The sequence below is a fragment of the Ranitomeya variabilis genome, chromosome 1 (genome assembly GCF_051348905.1).
Source record: "Ranitomeya variabilis isolate aRanVar5 chromosome 1, aRanVar5.hap1, whole genome shotgun sequence".
NCBI classification, from domain to species: domain Eukaryota; kingdom Metazoa; phylum Chordata; class Amphibia; order Anura; family Dendrobatidae; genus Ranitomeya; species Ranitomeya variabilis.
Genome location: NC_135232.1, coordinates 218370411 through 218386208, shown reverse-complemented (window position 1 = coordinate 218386208; position 15798 = coordinate 218370411). Strand labels below are relative to the sequence as shown.

The window sequence follows — 15798 nt, the reverse complement described above, 5'->3', positions numbered from 1 at the left end:
GCATTCATTCCTCAGACAGCATCACTCAGGATTTAAGGAGTCGGTCACTACGATATATCTGAAATGTTGGCATTACTACTGAGGTTTCCCTAATCGGTTACTGTGAAATAAGTTTTGTGCATTGAACACTAATCTGATTATCTGCTTTTTCTTTTAAAACAGGAGTGTTAAACCTCAGAGTAGGATAATGGAATGTGATTGTAAACTTCTCACTCTTTTCAGCTTTTCCACTTGCCACCCCATCACTAACAGTGTGTTGTGTGTGTTCTTTATATAATACCTATGATGGCAAAAAACATTGATACGCTGGTCTATTTCAGTGTGTGGTATTTAGGTGTCATTTGTTTCCCAATTTTGTGTGTATATAAAACCCAATGGGCTCTCTTGTATCTACTTACAGCCTGCCTAAGGGGAATTCACAGCTTCATTCTGTCTGTTCTGTAGAATATGCAGGTTTTATTCTTTAGGCTACATGTGTGTCTTGGCACATGTGTATTAAAGGGAATATGACAGCAGGTTTTTGCTATGTAATCTGAGACCAGCATGATATCGGGACAGAGACCCGGATGCAACCAACTTGCAGCTTACTAGGCTGTGTTTTATCACTACAGGACAACTGCCTTCATCCTTCATGTCTCATAGTCCAACCAACCCTTGCGCTGATTAGTAGCTTTCTGATAAAATACATTGAACACAGAAGGCTGTCAATCAGCGGTGTGGGCGGAGTTATTGCCAGCTCAGCTTTCTGAGCACTGCTAGATCTACAGCATTGAAAAATGGGCATTGTATCACAACTGCTGCCCCCAGTGTGCAATGTGATATCGGTGAAATTGGGTGTCTCTGCCTAAATCATGTTGCCGTTGGCTTACTTGCCAAAAACCTACAGACAGATTCCCTTTAATACCTAAAGATGGATGTTGTATGCATTTTTCTGGACACCCTTTTGTTTAAAGTGCCTACACCATGTTTGACATGTATGTAAGTTAATTCATGATAATTGTGTCCTCGCCCTTGTGACATACTGTACATGTAGAGCAGGTTGTTTTTTTTTTTTTTCTTTCATATAATGTGTATCTTACACTTGCAAAGGCACAATATCTCACCACAGTGCACTAGATGTATTGCACTACGTAGAATGGACATATTCAATGTTCTTCCAACGCATTTCATGTCCAATAACAGAGACTCATCAGGGGAGTTAGACAGAAGTAGGTGCCAGTAAGGCACTAAAAATAGTCCAGAAACAGTCCGTGCATATTACGGGTCCCACAGTGGCTGGGTACCCATGGGTTAGAATCAGCCGTCTGTGTCTATGGTCTAAAGTGAATCCTCATCATTACCCTGCGGGGGGGAGGTGGAGGGGGGAGTGGTATGCAAACCGTTATACTCACGGGTCACACCGGCACCATGCAACTCACATGTCCGTAGCTTGCGTTTCACGCGCTGGAACGCCCGCTTGCCGGAAGCACCGACGCCTTCTTGCATGCGTCATTTCCGGTCATGCGCACCCCGCTATCGCGTCCCTTCAGTGCGTTCCACCATTGGAACGCGCTGTGTCAAAATTGTGCTCGCAGTTTTAAACACGTCACTGCTCAAAGATAGACGCATATGAGAGGCTAAAAATATACCAGCATGTGGTGATTATGGCCCCATAAGATGCTCCATAAAGATATTTGCCACATATAATTCTGCACAAATGCTGATTATGGCCCCATAAGATGCTCCATAGACACATTTGCCCCATATTCTGTTGCTGCGATTAAAAAAAAAAAAAGTCACATACTCTCCTCTCGTCGCTTAGGCCCCCAGCACTTGCTAGTCACCTTTCACCGCCGGGCGCCGCTGCATCTTCTGCACTGAAGTTCAGGCAGAGGGCGGCGCGCACACTAATCGCCTCATCACGCCCTCTGACTTGAGCGTCACTGCAGAGGACGCGGAAGACTGATCCCGGCGGTGGAACGCGGACAGGTGAATATCGCGCAATGCCCCCATTATACTCACTCGCTCTTGGCGCGGTCCTTGCACGTCCCTGGTTCTCTGGGCGCCAGCAGCTTCTTCCTGTGTTGAGCGGTCACATGGTACCGCTCATTACAGTAATGAATATGCGCTCCACCCCTATGGGAGAGGAGTTGGGTCCATATTCATTACTGTAATGAGCGGTACCTTGTGACCGCTCAACGCTGGAAGAAGCTGTCAGCGCCCGGAGAACCAGGGACATGCAGGGACCGCGCCGGGAGCAGGTGAGTATAATTAGACAGCTGCCGCTCCCCCTCCCCTGCTGACCCCTGGGAATGACTCGAGTATAAGCCAAGGGAGGCAATTACAGCCTAAAAAAATGGGCTGAAATTCTCGGCTTATACTAGAGTATATATGGTACTTGTCCCAGACACCAATGAAAGTTACCAAAGTGGAGATGTACTAAAGATCGGTCAGTCACCCATGACCCGACGCGCATTTTGTGTATTGCTCTGTCCGTATGTCTATTTCACTACCAAAATGATCACCAATTTAAATGTGTTCCACAGATTATAGTAAGCTCAGTAGATAGGAGGACACGAAGTACATGGGTGCATAAAAATTCATACATTTTTTTTTTTATCCATATCAAGCAATATAAACACTTTCAGTATAGAAGACACATTCAGGAATAGACGAAGGTTTTGAGGTCACTGTCTTTATGATACTGCTTTATTGCACAGTACCAAAATCAAGTGGTTTTAATAATGTTGTGACAATGCACAACTATAGGTCAGGAGCCACTTTTTCCCTTGAGAAAGCGGGGCGTTACATCTGCGAAATGTGCGTCGGGATTGCTTCGCCTGATCTGATTTAGGGTATCACTGCTTTACATCTTGGTAAGGACCTGCTAGAAATAGGCTTGACATTTATTTGCCTAGATACAATAATGTGGGTTCTGTGGAAACTGTCCTTCCCTGACATAGCTGCACTGTAGCACTTCCCCCCCCCCCCCCCTTTTGGGACTAAGTGGGGCATGTGCAATTTTATTATACGCACTGACTTCAGTGCTTTCATGCCTCTTGTGTGTTAAATTCTATCTGGTGTGAGTCACGCTTTGTTTTAAAATAATACGCACTTTGCGCGACAAGTATATATTTATGATTCTATGATATACCGTATATACTCAAATATAAGCCGACCCAAGTATAAGCCGAGACCCCTAATTTTGCCACAAAAAACTGGGAAAAGCCACGGTGTAAGCCATGAGATCAGTACCATAAATGTAAAATATATCTCTACTGAAACATTAAAAAAGTCTACGTAAAAATAACTTTGCACAAGTATGGAACAGAAGAGGGGGACATCCTGATCATAGCACACCATATATGTTGTAAGTTTATAAACGTAAAGAGAGGTTCAGGGGTGGACTAAATAAAAATGGGACAAAATATAAATAAATAAGTACCGTATATACTCGAGTATAAGCCGACCCGAGTATAAGCAGAGACCCCTAATTTTGCCACAAAAAACTGGGAAAACTTAATGACTCGAGTATAAGCCTAGGGTGGAAAATGCAGCAGCTACCGGTAAATGATAAAAATAGATACCAATAAAAGTAAAATTAATTGAGAAATCAGTAGGTTAAGTGTTTTTGAATATCCATATTGAATCAGGAGCCCCATATAATGCTCCATAGAGTTCATGATGGGCCCCATAAGATGCTCTGTATTAAAATATGCCCCATATAATGCTGCACAAATGCTGATTATGGCCCCATAAGATGCTCCATTGACACATTTGCCCCATATAATGCTGCACAAATGCTGATTATGGCCCCATAAGATGCTCCATAGACACGTGCCCCCATATAATGCTTCACATGGCCCCATAAGATGCGCCACAGAGATATTTGCTCCATATAACGCTGCACATGGCCCAATAAGATGCTCCATAGAAATATTTGCCCCATATAATGCTGCACATGGCCCCATAAGATGCTCCATAGAGATACTTGCCCCATATGCTGTTGCTGCGATTTAAAAAAAAAAATAAAAAAAAAATCACATACTCACCTCTCGTCGCTCAGGTCCCCGGCACTTGCTATATTCACCTGCCCTCCATTCCACCGTCGGCACCGCTGTGTCTTCCGCTTCCTCTGCACTGACTGTTCAGGCAGTGGGCGGCGCGCACACTAATCGCGTCATTGCGCCCTCTGACCTGAGCGTCACTGCAGAGGACGGGGAAGACGGAGCGGCGCCGACGGTGGAACGAGGAACAAGTGAATATAGCGCACTGCCCCCTTCATACTCACCTGCTCCCGGCGCAGTCCCTGGTTCTCCGGGCATCGGCAGCATCTTCCTTTATTGAGCGGTCACATGGTACCGCTCATTACAGTAATGAATATGTGGCTCCACCCCTATGGGAGTGGAGTCTGGTCCATATTCATTACTGTAATGAGCGGTACCATGTGACCGCTCAATACAGGAAGAAGCTGTCAGCGCTGGGAGAACCAGGGACCGCGCCAGGAGCAGGTGAGTATTATTACACAGCTGCTACTCCACCTCCCCTGCCGACCTGGGAATGACTCGAGTATAAGCCGAGAGGGGCAATTTCAGCCTAAAAAAATGGGCTGAAATTCTCGGCTTATACTCGAGTATATACGGTAAGTGGCTCCTGACCTATAGTTGTGCATTACCAAAATCAAGTGGGTTTAATAATATTGTGACACTGTGCAATATTATAAAGACAGTCACCTCAAAACCTCCGTCTATTCCTGAATGTGTCTTCTATACTATAAGTGTTTTATATTGCTTAATATGGATAAATACATTTATGAATTTTTATGCACCTATGTACTCCGTGTCCTCCTATCTACTGTGCTTGCGTTTGGAGATAAAAAATGCAACTGGGGTTTGTGTTTGAGATTATAGTAAGTAGTTGATGGTTAGAGAGATAAGTGTGTATGTATATATCTTTTACAACATGTAATATATAGCACTGATAACTTAGATACTGATATTTAAAAATTCAGCAACGGGAAGGTCCAAGAACAATGAAAAATGCTAAACACTCAAAAACAAAACATAATTCAGTGCACTATCCCCGACATCTATAGTAATTTGTGCAGGGACATAAAGTGTTTCCAGCAAAACTTTGTCTTAATTTTAATATACCTAAAAAAATATTGTTTTTATACACATTAGAACCATAAAAAACAAGGTGGGATTAAACCTCCAAAGGGTCAGGTGCACATAAAGGCTGGGTCAGCACATGGGTCACTTATTAAACGAACCTGTCGCCTGGTTTGGCCAATACGAGTTACGGCCACTGTCTCTTATCGGCCAAACCTGGTGACAAGGTCCCTTTAAATATCCAGTGTGAATTGTTATTGCAGATTTAACATTTCAGAGTATTCGCTGTGTTCCAACGCTGTGTTAATATCAGGTTTCCAAACAAAATAACAAAGTGTAAAGTCCCTCGGAAGAAGCGATAAGGGAAACAGCGTAGGGGTTGGGGTCGTGCGGCTGTCTTGGTTGCACCTTGAATCCCTTTCTTAAACTTCATAGTTCCAGGTGATGTAATTTTTTCCTTATACCATCATTAACACTAAGCTTCTGATCATGCTTAGCGAGTACCATTCAATGTGAGTAGCTGTAATCTACCACAACTGGATTTCCTTATTGCACTAAGCATTTTAGTGTTACTTTCTTTGGAAACCTCTGATATTAACACAGCGTTGCAACACCGTGAATACTCTGAAATGTTAAATCTGCAATAACTTAACTCGCACTGGATATTTAACAAGTGACCCATGTGCTGACCCAGCCTTTATGTGCACCTCCCCCTTTGGAGGTTTATTCCTACCCTGTTTGATTCTCATGTGTATGTCTTAATTTTAATATACCTCAATAAAAATTGTTTTTATAAACAAACATTTACTGGAAACACTGTGTCCATGCACAAATGTACTATAGATGTCAGGTATGTCAGATAGTGCATTGAATTAGAAACATATTTGTAAGAGTTGGAATCACTTTCTGCAAATTGCCCTAATTGTTGCAGATCTGTTAAAATATATATTCCTGTTTTAACATCTTACATCTGGGAACGAGAATGTATTGCACCACTGGTTAAGGGTACCGTCTCACAGTGGCACTTTTGTCGCTACGACGGTACGATCCGTGACGTTCCAGCGATATCCATACGATATTGCTGTGTCTGACACGCAGCAGCGATCAGGGACCCTGCTGAGAATCGTACGTCGTAGCAGATCGTTTGGAACTTTCTTTTGTCGCTGGATCTCCCGCTGTCATCGCTGGATCGTTGTGTGTGACAGCGATCCAGCGATGCGTTCGCTTGTAACCAGGGTAAACATCGGGTTACTAAGCGCAGGGCCACGATTAGTAACCCGATGTTTACCGTGGTTACCAGCGTAAAAGTAAAAAAAAACAAACCGTACATACTCACATTCCGGTGTCCTTCAGGTCCCTTGCCGTCCGCTTCCCGCACTGACTGACTGCCGGCCGTAAAGTGAAAGCAGATCACAGCGGTGACGTCGCCGCTGTGATCTGCTTTCACTTTATGGCGGCAGTCAGTCAGAGCGGGAAGCAGACTGCGAGGGACCTGGCGGACACCGGAATGTGAGTATGTAGTGTTTGGTTTTTTTTACTTTTACGCTGGTAACCACGGTAAACATCGGGTTACTAAGCGCGGCCCTGCGCTTAGTAACCCGATGTTTACCCTGGTTACCCGGGACCTCGGCATCGTTGGTCGCTGGAGAGCGGTCTGTGTGACAGCTCCCCAGCGACCACCCAACGACTTTCCAACGATCACGGCCAGGTCGTATCGCTGGTCGTGATCGTTGGAAAGTTGCAGAGTGTGACGGTACCCTAAGGTGCATATTGGCTTTTGTCTATACAGTTAAAGAGTAGCAGGATCCTCTATTTCGACCTGGTTTAACAAAACTACAGTCACTGTATGTTCTTACCACTTGTATCAGTCCAAGAAAAACTGTAACCTTATAAAACGTTGTGTTAGTAACATGCATGTTTGATTATTCATTTTTTAGGAGGCATTAGTAGTTTGCAGACTTGCCTGCCCCAGTGTATCCTGAGGAGAACAGAATTGGTGCTCAGCACTTCTTCCTTCCCCTGTCTGTTTTATCACTGCATCTTGTACCTCTATATTTTGGGGGTCCTGTTCTCACTAAAAGTTGCGGCTTCTGTTCATAGTTATTGCAGTTTGTGAATGCTGGACGTGTTTCTAAGGTGCTGTTGTCTTCCCACTTAGGTACAGCTCCTTTTGTGTTATTGATATAAGATTGTATTAGGAGAAAACTTCACGGGTGCATGCTGCAGGAATACTATAGCTGGTAACTCCACCACAGGCTCTTTAAATTTGTACTTTTCTGTCCAGCTATTAATGAATTGTTTCTTACTTTGGTGACAATTACTTCTCTAGGAACATTGCTGCAGACATCCTTTCTGTTAGTCTTTGCCCAGCGTGCACATTGTATATTTGTGGATATATATATACTTACATGGCTTTTGTTGGTGGCTGCATGCAGATTTTGGTGGCATTTTTTGTGTGTGTGAAGTTGTCCTTTTTAGAAACCTTAATCCCCCAATTCCCCAAGCGTAAAATGTGTATCTTTTTGTATTTTTTAATTTAAAGTTTGCTTGGAACAATTTATTTCAGGACCTCCAAGGATGTCTCCCAAGGCACAGCGGCATCCTCGGACCCATAGAGTTTCTAATGGTAGGAGCACAATGTGTGGAGGTCTGGAGTTTGTTTCGCGCAATGAACCCGGAGAAGTTTCTACTTCATCTGTGGCTAGAAACAGCTCCTCTGGTGGCACTTGGTCATCTGTTGTGAGTGGAGGTCAGTAATAAAAATGCTTATCTACTTTATTGGCGGCCTTTTAAACAAAATTTGGTTTCTAATTGGGTGTGATATTATTTTAAAGCAAATTTCTGAACTTTGGCAATGGTAACGTGATTTTTATCTGGCATTTTGCAACTGCTATACATGTTGTATATTAAATAGTTCTAATTTATGTGTCTGTTCTTGTTTGTAGTGCAAAGACTTTCACCCAAAACGCACAGGCCCAGATCTCCTAGACAGAGTTCTATGGGTGGTGGTGCAGGACCAGCTCTCAGCTCTCCTCAGGCTGGTGCTGTGGCTCCAGAGTCCGTTACCATGCCTGTACCCACTGGATCTCCAACACCTGCAAGCCCGGCTTCCAATAGAGCAGTTACTCCCTCCAATGAAGGTATGTGTGTTATAGTCTGTATGGTCACCAAGTCCCCAATTGTGACTCCCATAGGAGGGGGCAGCCCACTTGATTATGTTGTGGTCATTCTAAAGGTACTCAAAGGCATAGAATACCTGATGGAAACGTTTTCAGAGCTTGATGTTACAGGCAACAGATCTGTGGTTGTTTTCAGATCACTGTGATGAGAAAAATGATTGGGAATAAAGTGAACACTATTCTTTTACAATATGGTTATTGTATGTGCACATTTAATTTGAAAGCGGTTTAGATTTCCTCAATGTAATTTTATTAGTACATGTATCAGTGTAGTGAAATAATGTTAGCCCTGTCTCTGTATTCAGCTAAGGATTCTCGATTGCAAGATCAGAGGCAAATTTCCCCCACTGGTGGCAGAGAGAGTATTAAACAAAGTGATTCTTCTACCTTTAGCAAACCTGAAAACAAAGGTAAGTGCAGAAATGCTAATTTTAAAAGCTGTTACATAACCATGGATCTGAGTGGAATTCACTTAAACTCACTGGTCTGTTTTAGAGTCTCTAGTGCGGTGAAGTAATGGTCTGATATTTTTTCATTTTTTTTTTTCAGTAGTTTCACCAATGGCTTCAGAGCAAAGAAAACAACTAGATGATTTAAAGAAATTTAAAAATGATTTTAGGGTATGTATGTAATGTGCATTTTGCTTTAACGGATGGGAGCTTGAGAGCTTTTAGTAATATTTAGTTTTCTCTTTAGTTACAGTCTAATCCTAGTCCCGATGCCATTGATCAGCTTCTTAGCAAAAATAGGGAAAACTTGGATAAGCCCAGAGAACTTTTGAAAGAGAAGTCTGACTCTAACTCCAAGGAATCAGCCAGTGAAAGTGGCAGTAATGCACCTACAAGCAACAGCAGCAGTAAACCAAGCAGCCCCAGCATCTCCCCTTCTATTAGCAGTAGTGGATCTGAACATAAAAGAGGTCCAGAGGTTACATCACAAGGTGTGCAGACTTCTGGGCCCGGCAAGCAAGATCGCGAAGACAAGGATGACAAGAAGGAAAATGCCTCAGAGTGAGTGAATAAGTATCCTCTGTAATCTTCCCTTTACTCTTTTGCCTTTCTCTGGATTAAGAGGAAATAGATTTAAAGGGTATGGACACCTGTAACATGAAAAAGTGACTTATTAGTTAATAAAAAGCTAGTTTTTCTGCAATCTTCATTCCTTCACTCATTTAAAAGCACTCGAATATGCAGGTTGCAGCCTGATCCAAGTTTCAGAATTTTCTTTAGAAGTTTCTCCCAGTTATATAGGCTGGAATTGATGAGGCCTGTGTGCTGCTGTCTTCATTAGTTTATAAATCAGCTCAGCTTCTATCCTGCACCTATTTCCTCTTGCAGTGATTGGAATGGAGCTTCGACTGCTGCTGTCAACCCCATAAATGTTGCTGTGCTGTCAAACTCTGATAGAGGTATTTAAGGTACTGCTCTGTGTGCCCATTGGTTCCTTTCAATGTCATCACGGAGTTATGATGGTAGCCAGGGGCCTGCTGAAAGACCCAGTGTCTTCTATGACGGCACTCCTGTGAAGCCCAGCCTCTAGCTGAACTTTTTGTAGGAGCCAAATATTCTCAATATGCTGACAATACCAGGGCATTGCAGTATATAGGACAAGCGATCGGACAATCACTGACTCAAGTTCCCCAAGGTGACTAAAAAAATGTGAAGTTCCAAAAAAAAATGACTAAAAAAAGTGAAGTTCCAAAAAAAAAAGCTTTTAAAAGTAGTAAAAATTAAAATTTTAATCAGCCCCAGTCTCCTAAATAAAAAAAACAAAACAAATTGGTACCACTGCCTCAATGTACGTCCAATCTAGCCAAATGGAAAATAAATTAACCCGTATAGTAGATGCCATAAAGAGGGGGGGAAAAAAAATGAAACGCCAGAATTATAACATTCAGCCGCCTTAACTCTAGCAATAAGACATAATCTAAACTTCATGTACCCCAAAATGATATCGACAAATGTCAGCTTTTGTTGCAAATAAAATCTTTATGGTTCCTGGCATAAGTGGGGGGGGGGGGGGGGGGGAAGAGATGCTACATCAGATCATCTCCATGTCACAAAGGGTTTAAACATTAACCCTTTTTCTCCTTCATCACTCTTCTTCTTTCTGTGTTTGAACTTGGATATATCTTCATTTTTTTTCTCTCCCACTCAACCATAATATGTAAAACTATATTAACCCTCCTCATCTTTTTTTATTGTTGTAGACTAACCTTAAGTGTCAGTGGGAATTTTGGGCTCCCTTAAAATACGGACATCTGTTTTCTGTTAAAAAAAAAAAAATGCTGTGGTTTTTCATAGAAAACCATGATTTCAAAATCTGGTTAGCCACGGACCTCTTCTTGCCCTGCTTAAAGGGAAGCTGTTAGCAGGTTGTCACTATGTAAGCTGAGAGCAGCATCACTTGGTTTACTGGGTGCAGCAGTTGTGCCATGATCAGAGTTCTTAGATGTTGCAGAGCTCAGAAAGCTGCTCCTGCCCACACCACAGCTTTCTATGTACATTGTCTATTGACAGTGAGCTGCTTATCAGAGGAGGTGGCTTGGTCTGTGCACTGTGGTCAGGGCAGTGATAATCTCCTAGTGATAAATGACACTTCCCTGAATTCAGTGTGTTGCTACTTCATGCTGACCTCAGATTACATGGCAAAAACTGCTGACAGATTCCATGCAATTTGACAATGTTATATAGATAATTGGAGAGAGTCATGTTGATTGAGTCATTGGGGAGAAATCCATTGGACACCACACTGAGGACTCTTTAGGGTCCGCAATAAATAACTTTTAATAACAATTGCGTTTCTTTTGCAGGCAAGTGAGAAAATCTACCTTAAATCCAAATGCAAAGGAGTTTAATCCAAGATCGTATGCTCAAGTAATTATTCTTTTAATCTCTTCACTTCAAATGTAGCTATAAAGTGAGATTCAGTTCTTACTAGAAATACATGTCAAGTCACTCGTGTGTGCACACTAGTGTATCTGCAAGTTTGGTAATGTAGATAATCAGTAGCAGGTGAGCCACATCTTAAAATTTAACAATTGCACATTCCTTGGGCAAGAGATGACCAGTAATTCCTCAGATAGCATGCAATTAGTGCAGCTGTTTATGGCCCTGAGTGTAATCCGTTTTCCTTCTAATGCAGCCCAAGCCTTCAACAACGCCAACCTCACCTCGACCACAAGCCCAGCCAAGCCCTTCAATGGTGGGCCATCAGCAGCCGACCCCTGTGTACACGCAGCCAGTTTGCTTTGCACCAAACATGATGTATCCAGTTCCTGTGAGTCCTGGTGTGCAGGTAATACATACCTGCATGCCACTTCTATATAGATAACATTGCATTTGTGTAATTGTTGTATAGAAAGTTTTGTTCATTTTCAGCATTTTTCTTTTTTCTTCTATAGCCATTATACCCTATTCCAATGACGACCGTGCCAGTAAATCAGGCCAAGACATACAGAGCAGGTAAAGGTGAGACTACAGCACACGCTGCATGCTTTTCTCACTGTATTGTATTTGTAGACATGTGCATAATGGAGTAAGTTACTGTGATAAAAACCTGAAACAAGTCTTTACTATTGCTGAATGATTGACAATGGTTACATTTGTAGCAAACTATACTTTAGATCAATGTTTTGTTCTTTACAGTCTCTGTGAAGTGGGATTTACCAATGAAAATTACCTCCATGAACTCTTTTTGCTAAGCATAGGGAATAGTACTTGTAATAAGTGTCAAACAATGGGGTACGGCCACACATTGTAGTTGGCCTTGTGTCCAAAACGCCTTTCACATGCAGTGCACCAAGTAGTTAATTGGGGAATTTGAAAATTGAAAAATTTGTTCAAAACAGCCCCTTCCTTATGGCATTTGATTGACTCTCTGGCCAACAACATAGGTCGGCTCCTTATAGTAACTGCTAAGAAGTAGTGATGAGCGAGTTTACTCATTGCTCGGTTTTGCTTGGTTTTCCAGAGCAAGCTCAGGTGGTCTCCGAGTATTAGTGACTGCTCGGAGATTTAGTTTTCCTTGCCGCAGCTGCATGATTTGCGGCAGCTGCATGATTTGCGGCTACTATACAGCTTGATTACATGTGGGAATTCCCTAGCAACCAGGCAACCCCCACATGTACTCAGGCTGGCTAGTAGCTGTAAATCATGCAGCTGCATCAACAAAAACTAAATCTCTGAGCAAATACTCGGAGACCACCCGAGCGTGCTCTGGAAAACCCGAGCAACGAGTATACTCGCTCATCACTACTAAGAAGGGTTGTGAAGAAATGACCAGTCTTTACCTGCATTTTCCTGTGACTGGAAACCACCATAGAAGTGTATTTCTGACAGTCTTCTGCATACAGCCGTGAGAAACCAGAGCAGCTGCTAGCAAAACCCATTTTCTGCAGCGAGTTGCCACAATCTTTTTCCAAACGCCTTTTGGAAAAAGGCATTTAAATGTTGTATGTGGGCTAGTCTTCCACTCTTGGAGCTAGTCTTCAATTGAAGGTAAGGCAGTTCTGCGATGTATAAGCCTGAGTGCTACATTAGTTATACTTCAGAGGGTAATGCAGGAAAAAAGTTGAGTTGATATGTAATAAACCTGCTGGCTTATTTGCCTTCACCACTCCTACGGTTTCCTTACCAAAGCTGTACGGATCCACCTTTTCTTGGTGTGTACAGCTGCATCCTAAGGACCCATTCAGAGGATCAATGTTCACATTTTGATTGTACAACGCTTGGACTAAGCCTTGACCCGTTAAACCCTTAAAGACCCAGATATTTCTCCTACGCCTCATTGCGGGACACAGGACCATGGGTGTTATGCTGCTTGGCACTAGGAGGACACTAAGAAAGCACATAAAGAATTAACTCCTCCTCTGCAGTATACACCCCCTGACTGGCCAGTAATGACCCAGTTCTTGCTTAGTGTTTGTAGGAGGACTTGGGTCTGTTTTCAGACCCCACCGTATTTTTATTTTCTGTAAATTTTTATTTTTTAATTAACTGAGTGAAGAGGGTGACGGATTCCTTTCTAGGGTCTGCTCTCCCCCGAATCATCAACAGGCGAGCATGGCGAGTATACCTTCCCGTACCTCTCCTGCGACGACTGGGGCATGCCTAATCTACGCTAGGGCGACTGTTCCTGTACGGTCCCGATCTCCCCCCCCTGTAAGATGGCGAGCACATAGAGTATGGGCTCTTATGTGCATCTCCCGGGCTCCACCGCAATCAAGCCCTCACCTCGGCGTCACGTAGTCCCCACAGTAGCCGTAAGTCCCCTGCGGCAGGTACAGCCGTAAGTCCCCTGCGGCAGGCACATATGAAGATGGACAGAGGCTCTCCATCCCACGGCAAAGGGAGGATTGATTGAGCTTATTCCCTCGCAATGGAGGCTGCATCTCTGCTCGGTGGCGATGAGTACTTTTCCTTCCTCACGCTGCCTGCGTGGGAAGGTGCGGTCCGGGTCCCTGGGGAGAGGTGCAGCTGGCTGGACGCCAGCGGTGATCATTCGGCGTTACGTGCTGGCGCGCTCCAAAAATTTAGTCCCTGGCTTTCTCAGCCGGACTAGGCCGCAGTTGAAATCCCCGCCCACCGCCGGAGCCCCGCCCACTACTCAGGCGCTTCTCGCTCTGAACGAGAAGAGCCCTGCAAATCTCGGGCGCCATCTAGGGACTCCACTTCTGTGGGGAAATCGGCCGAAAACGCTAGCCTAACCACTCTGAAGGCGCAAACTTCTCTCTTCCTCCCTGGGGTCACCAGCACAGGACCGTGGGTAAGCTGCTCCACACTATAGGGAAAAGCTTAACCCCTTGTCTGCACCCATAGCCCTGCTACCGCAGTTTATTGGAGAGAATAGACATACACTATGTCTCAATCTAAGGAGGCAAAAAGGAGCAATAAAAAGCAGCGTTTTTTACTTCATGTGCCACTTGCAATTCTGCTTTGCCACGTGCCCACAATACTCCTTTGTGCCAGAACTGTGACCCGGCCTGTGTGCAGCAGCCTTCTGCCACCACCTCCAATGTCTCCGCCGAGCCTAACCCTCCTGAGTGGGCCGCTTCCTTGTCACGATCTATGGATTTTTTGGCCAAGGCATTGGACTCTTTCGGGGATCCTCCCTAAGCCAGAACTCACTCCCCCCCCCACCCCCAGTTGCAGCGTACATAACTCTGAATACGAGTCAGAGAAATCTTTTACCCAAGACTCCACGATTGGTCAGGAAACCCTTGACTCCCTTATTGAGGCAGTCGACAAAACGCTAATGGTGGACGAGGAACCTGTATCCACTCAGGAACACGTCGTGTCTTTTAAAAAGACTAAACGCGTCCAAAAGATGTTTGCTAATCACCCTGAGTTTCAGGACATTGTCCAAAAACACAGGGAACACCCGGATAAGCGATTTACGGCTCAAAAGGCCACGGAAGCTAAATATCCTTTCTCCAAGGACCTAATGAAGGAGTTGCTTCTCCTTCTGTGGATCCTGCCGTATCGCCACTCGCATCCAAAACAATCCTATCTCTGTCCGACGGTTCATCAGTCTAAAACCCTTCTGACCATCAAATTGACTACCTGGCTCGCTCAGTCTTTGAGGCCTCAGAAGCAGCACTCCTTCCATCTTTCGCTGCTACCTGGGTGGCTAAGGCAATGGTTGCCTGGGCAGAGGTGTTAACCTCTACCGTCCACGACAGTAATCTTTCCCCAGAAGCATCCAAACTTGCTAACCAGATAGCTCAGGCCGGAGACTTCATAATTAACGCTTCCATAATTGCACAGCGCAAGTGGCTGCAAACGCAATCTCCATCAGGAGAGCCTTGTGGCTCCGGGATTGGCGTGCAGATTCTGCTTCTAAAAAGTCGCTGACTTCTTTACCTTACCAAGCTGGTCATTAATTTGGAGAGAAACTAGACCAAATAATTTGTGACGCTACCGGAGGAAAGAGTAAATTTCTTCCTCAGCAAAAACCTACCCGGCCCTTTCGGAATCAACAACAGTTTCGGTTCCGGTCCTTTCGCAACAACTCCAGTTGGTCATCCACTTCCTTTGCTCCTGGTTCGGGATGGCGGGGAGACAGAAATCCCCAGATCTTATACAGACCTAACCGTTCCTGGAAAACCAGACCGAGACCTTCTGGCCCTAAGGCATCCGCATCCCTTAAACCTTCTACACAATGATTCGTCGACGTGTCCGGCGGACACCGACAAAGTAGGCGGACGTCTTCTTTCGTTCTGTCAAAATTGGCTCTCGGTCATTCACGACGAGTGGGTTAGAGAGCTTGTGTCCTCCGGATACAAAATCGAGTTTTCTTCCAGGACGAACACTTCCAGTTTGTGGCCTTGCTCTTCGGACTCGCCACTGCCCCCAGTGTTTTCACGAAGGTCATGGCAGCTGTCATGGCCATTCTTCACGCTCGAGGAGTGGTAGTTCTTTCGTACCTGGACGACCTATTAATCAAGGGTCCGTCCCATTCTGCCTGCGAGGAGTCTGTAAGTATCACCGTGGATTCTCTTTCTCGCCTGGGTTGGAAAATCAACTTCG

At 44.3% G+C, this 15798-nt stretch overlaps 1 protein-coding gene across 25 annotated transcripts in view; it reads left to right on the top strand.

The window, feature by feature from the left end:
• Positions 1 to 15798, top strand: part of ATXN2 (ataxin 2) — a 177619-nt gene that overhangs the window by 116392 nt on the left and 45429 nt on the right. For 13 of the 25 annotated variants that reach the window (XM_077292651.1, XM_077292692.1, XM_077292719.1 and 10 more), the window contains 8 exons: positions 7657 to 7839; positions 8036 to 8230; positions 8575 to 8679; positions 8819 to 8889; positions 8966 to 9279; positions 11082 to 11145; positions 11414 to 11566; positions 11673 to 11739. In XM_077292651.1, the coding sequence (XP_077148766.1) occupies positions 7657 to 7839; positions 8036 to 8230; positions 8575 to 8679; positions 8819 to 8889; positions 8966 to 9279; positions 11082 to 11145; positions 11414 to 11566; positions 11673 to 11739 (1152 nt within the window). The remainder of the gene's footprint in view (positions 1 to 7656; positions 7840 to 8035; positions 8231 to 8574; positions 8680 to 8818; positions 8890 to 8965; positions 9280 to 11081; positions 11146 to 11413; positions 11567 to 11672; positions 11740 to 15798) is intronic. The other 12 variants (XM_077292722.1, XM_077292670.1, XM_077292700.1 and 9 more) reach the window with 3 other exon arrangements.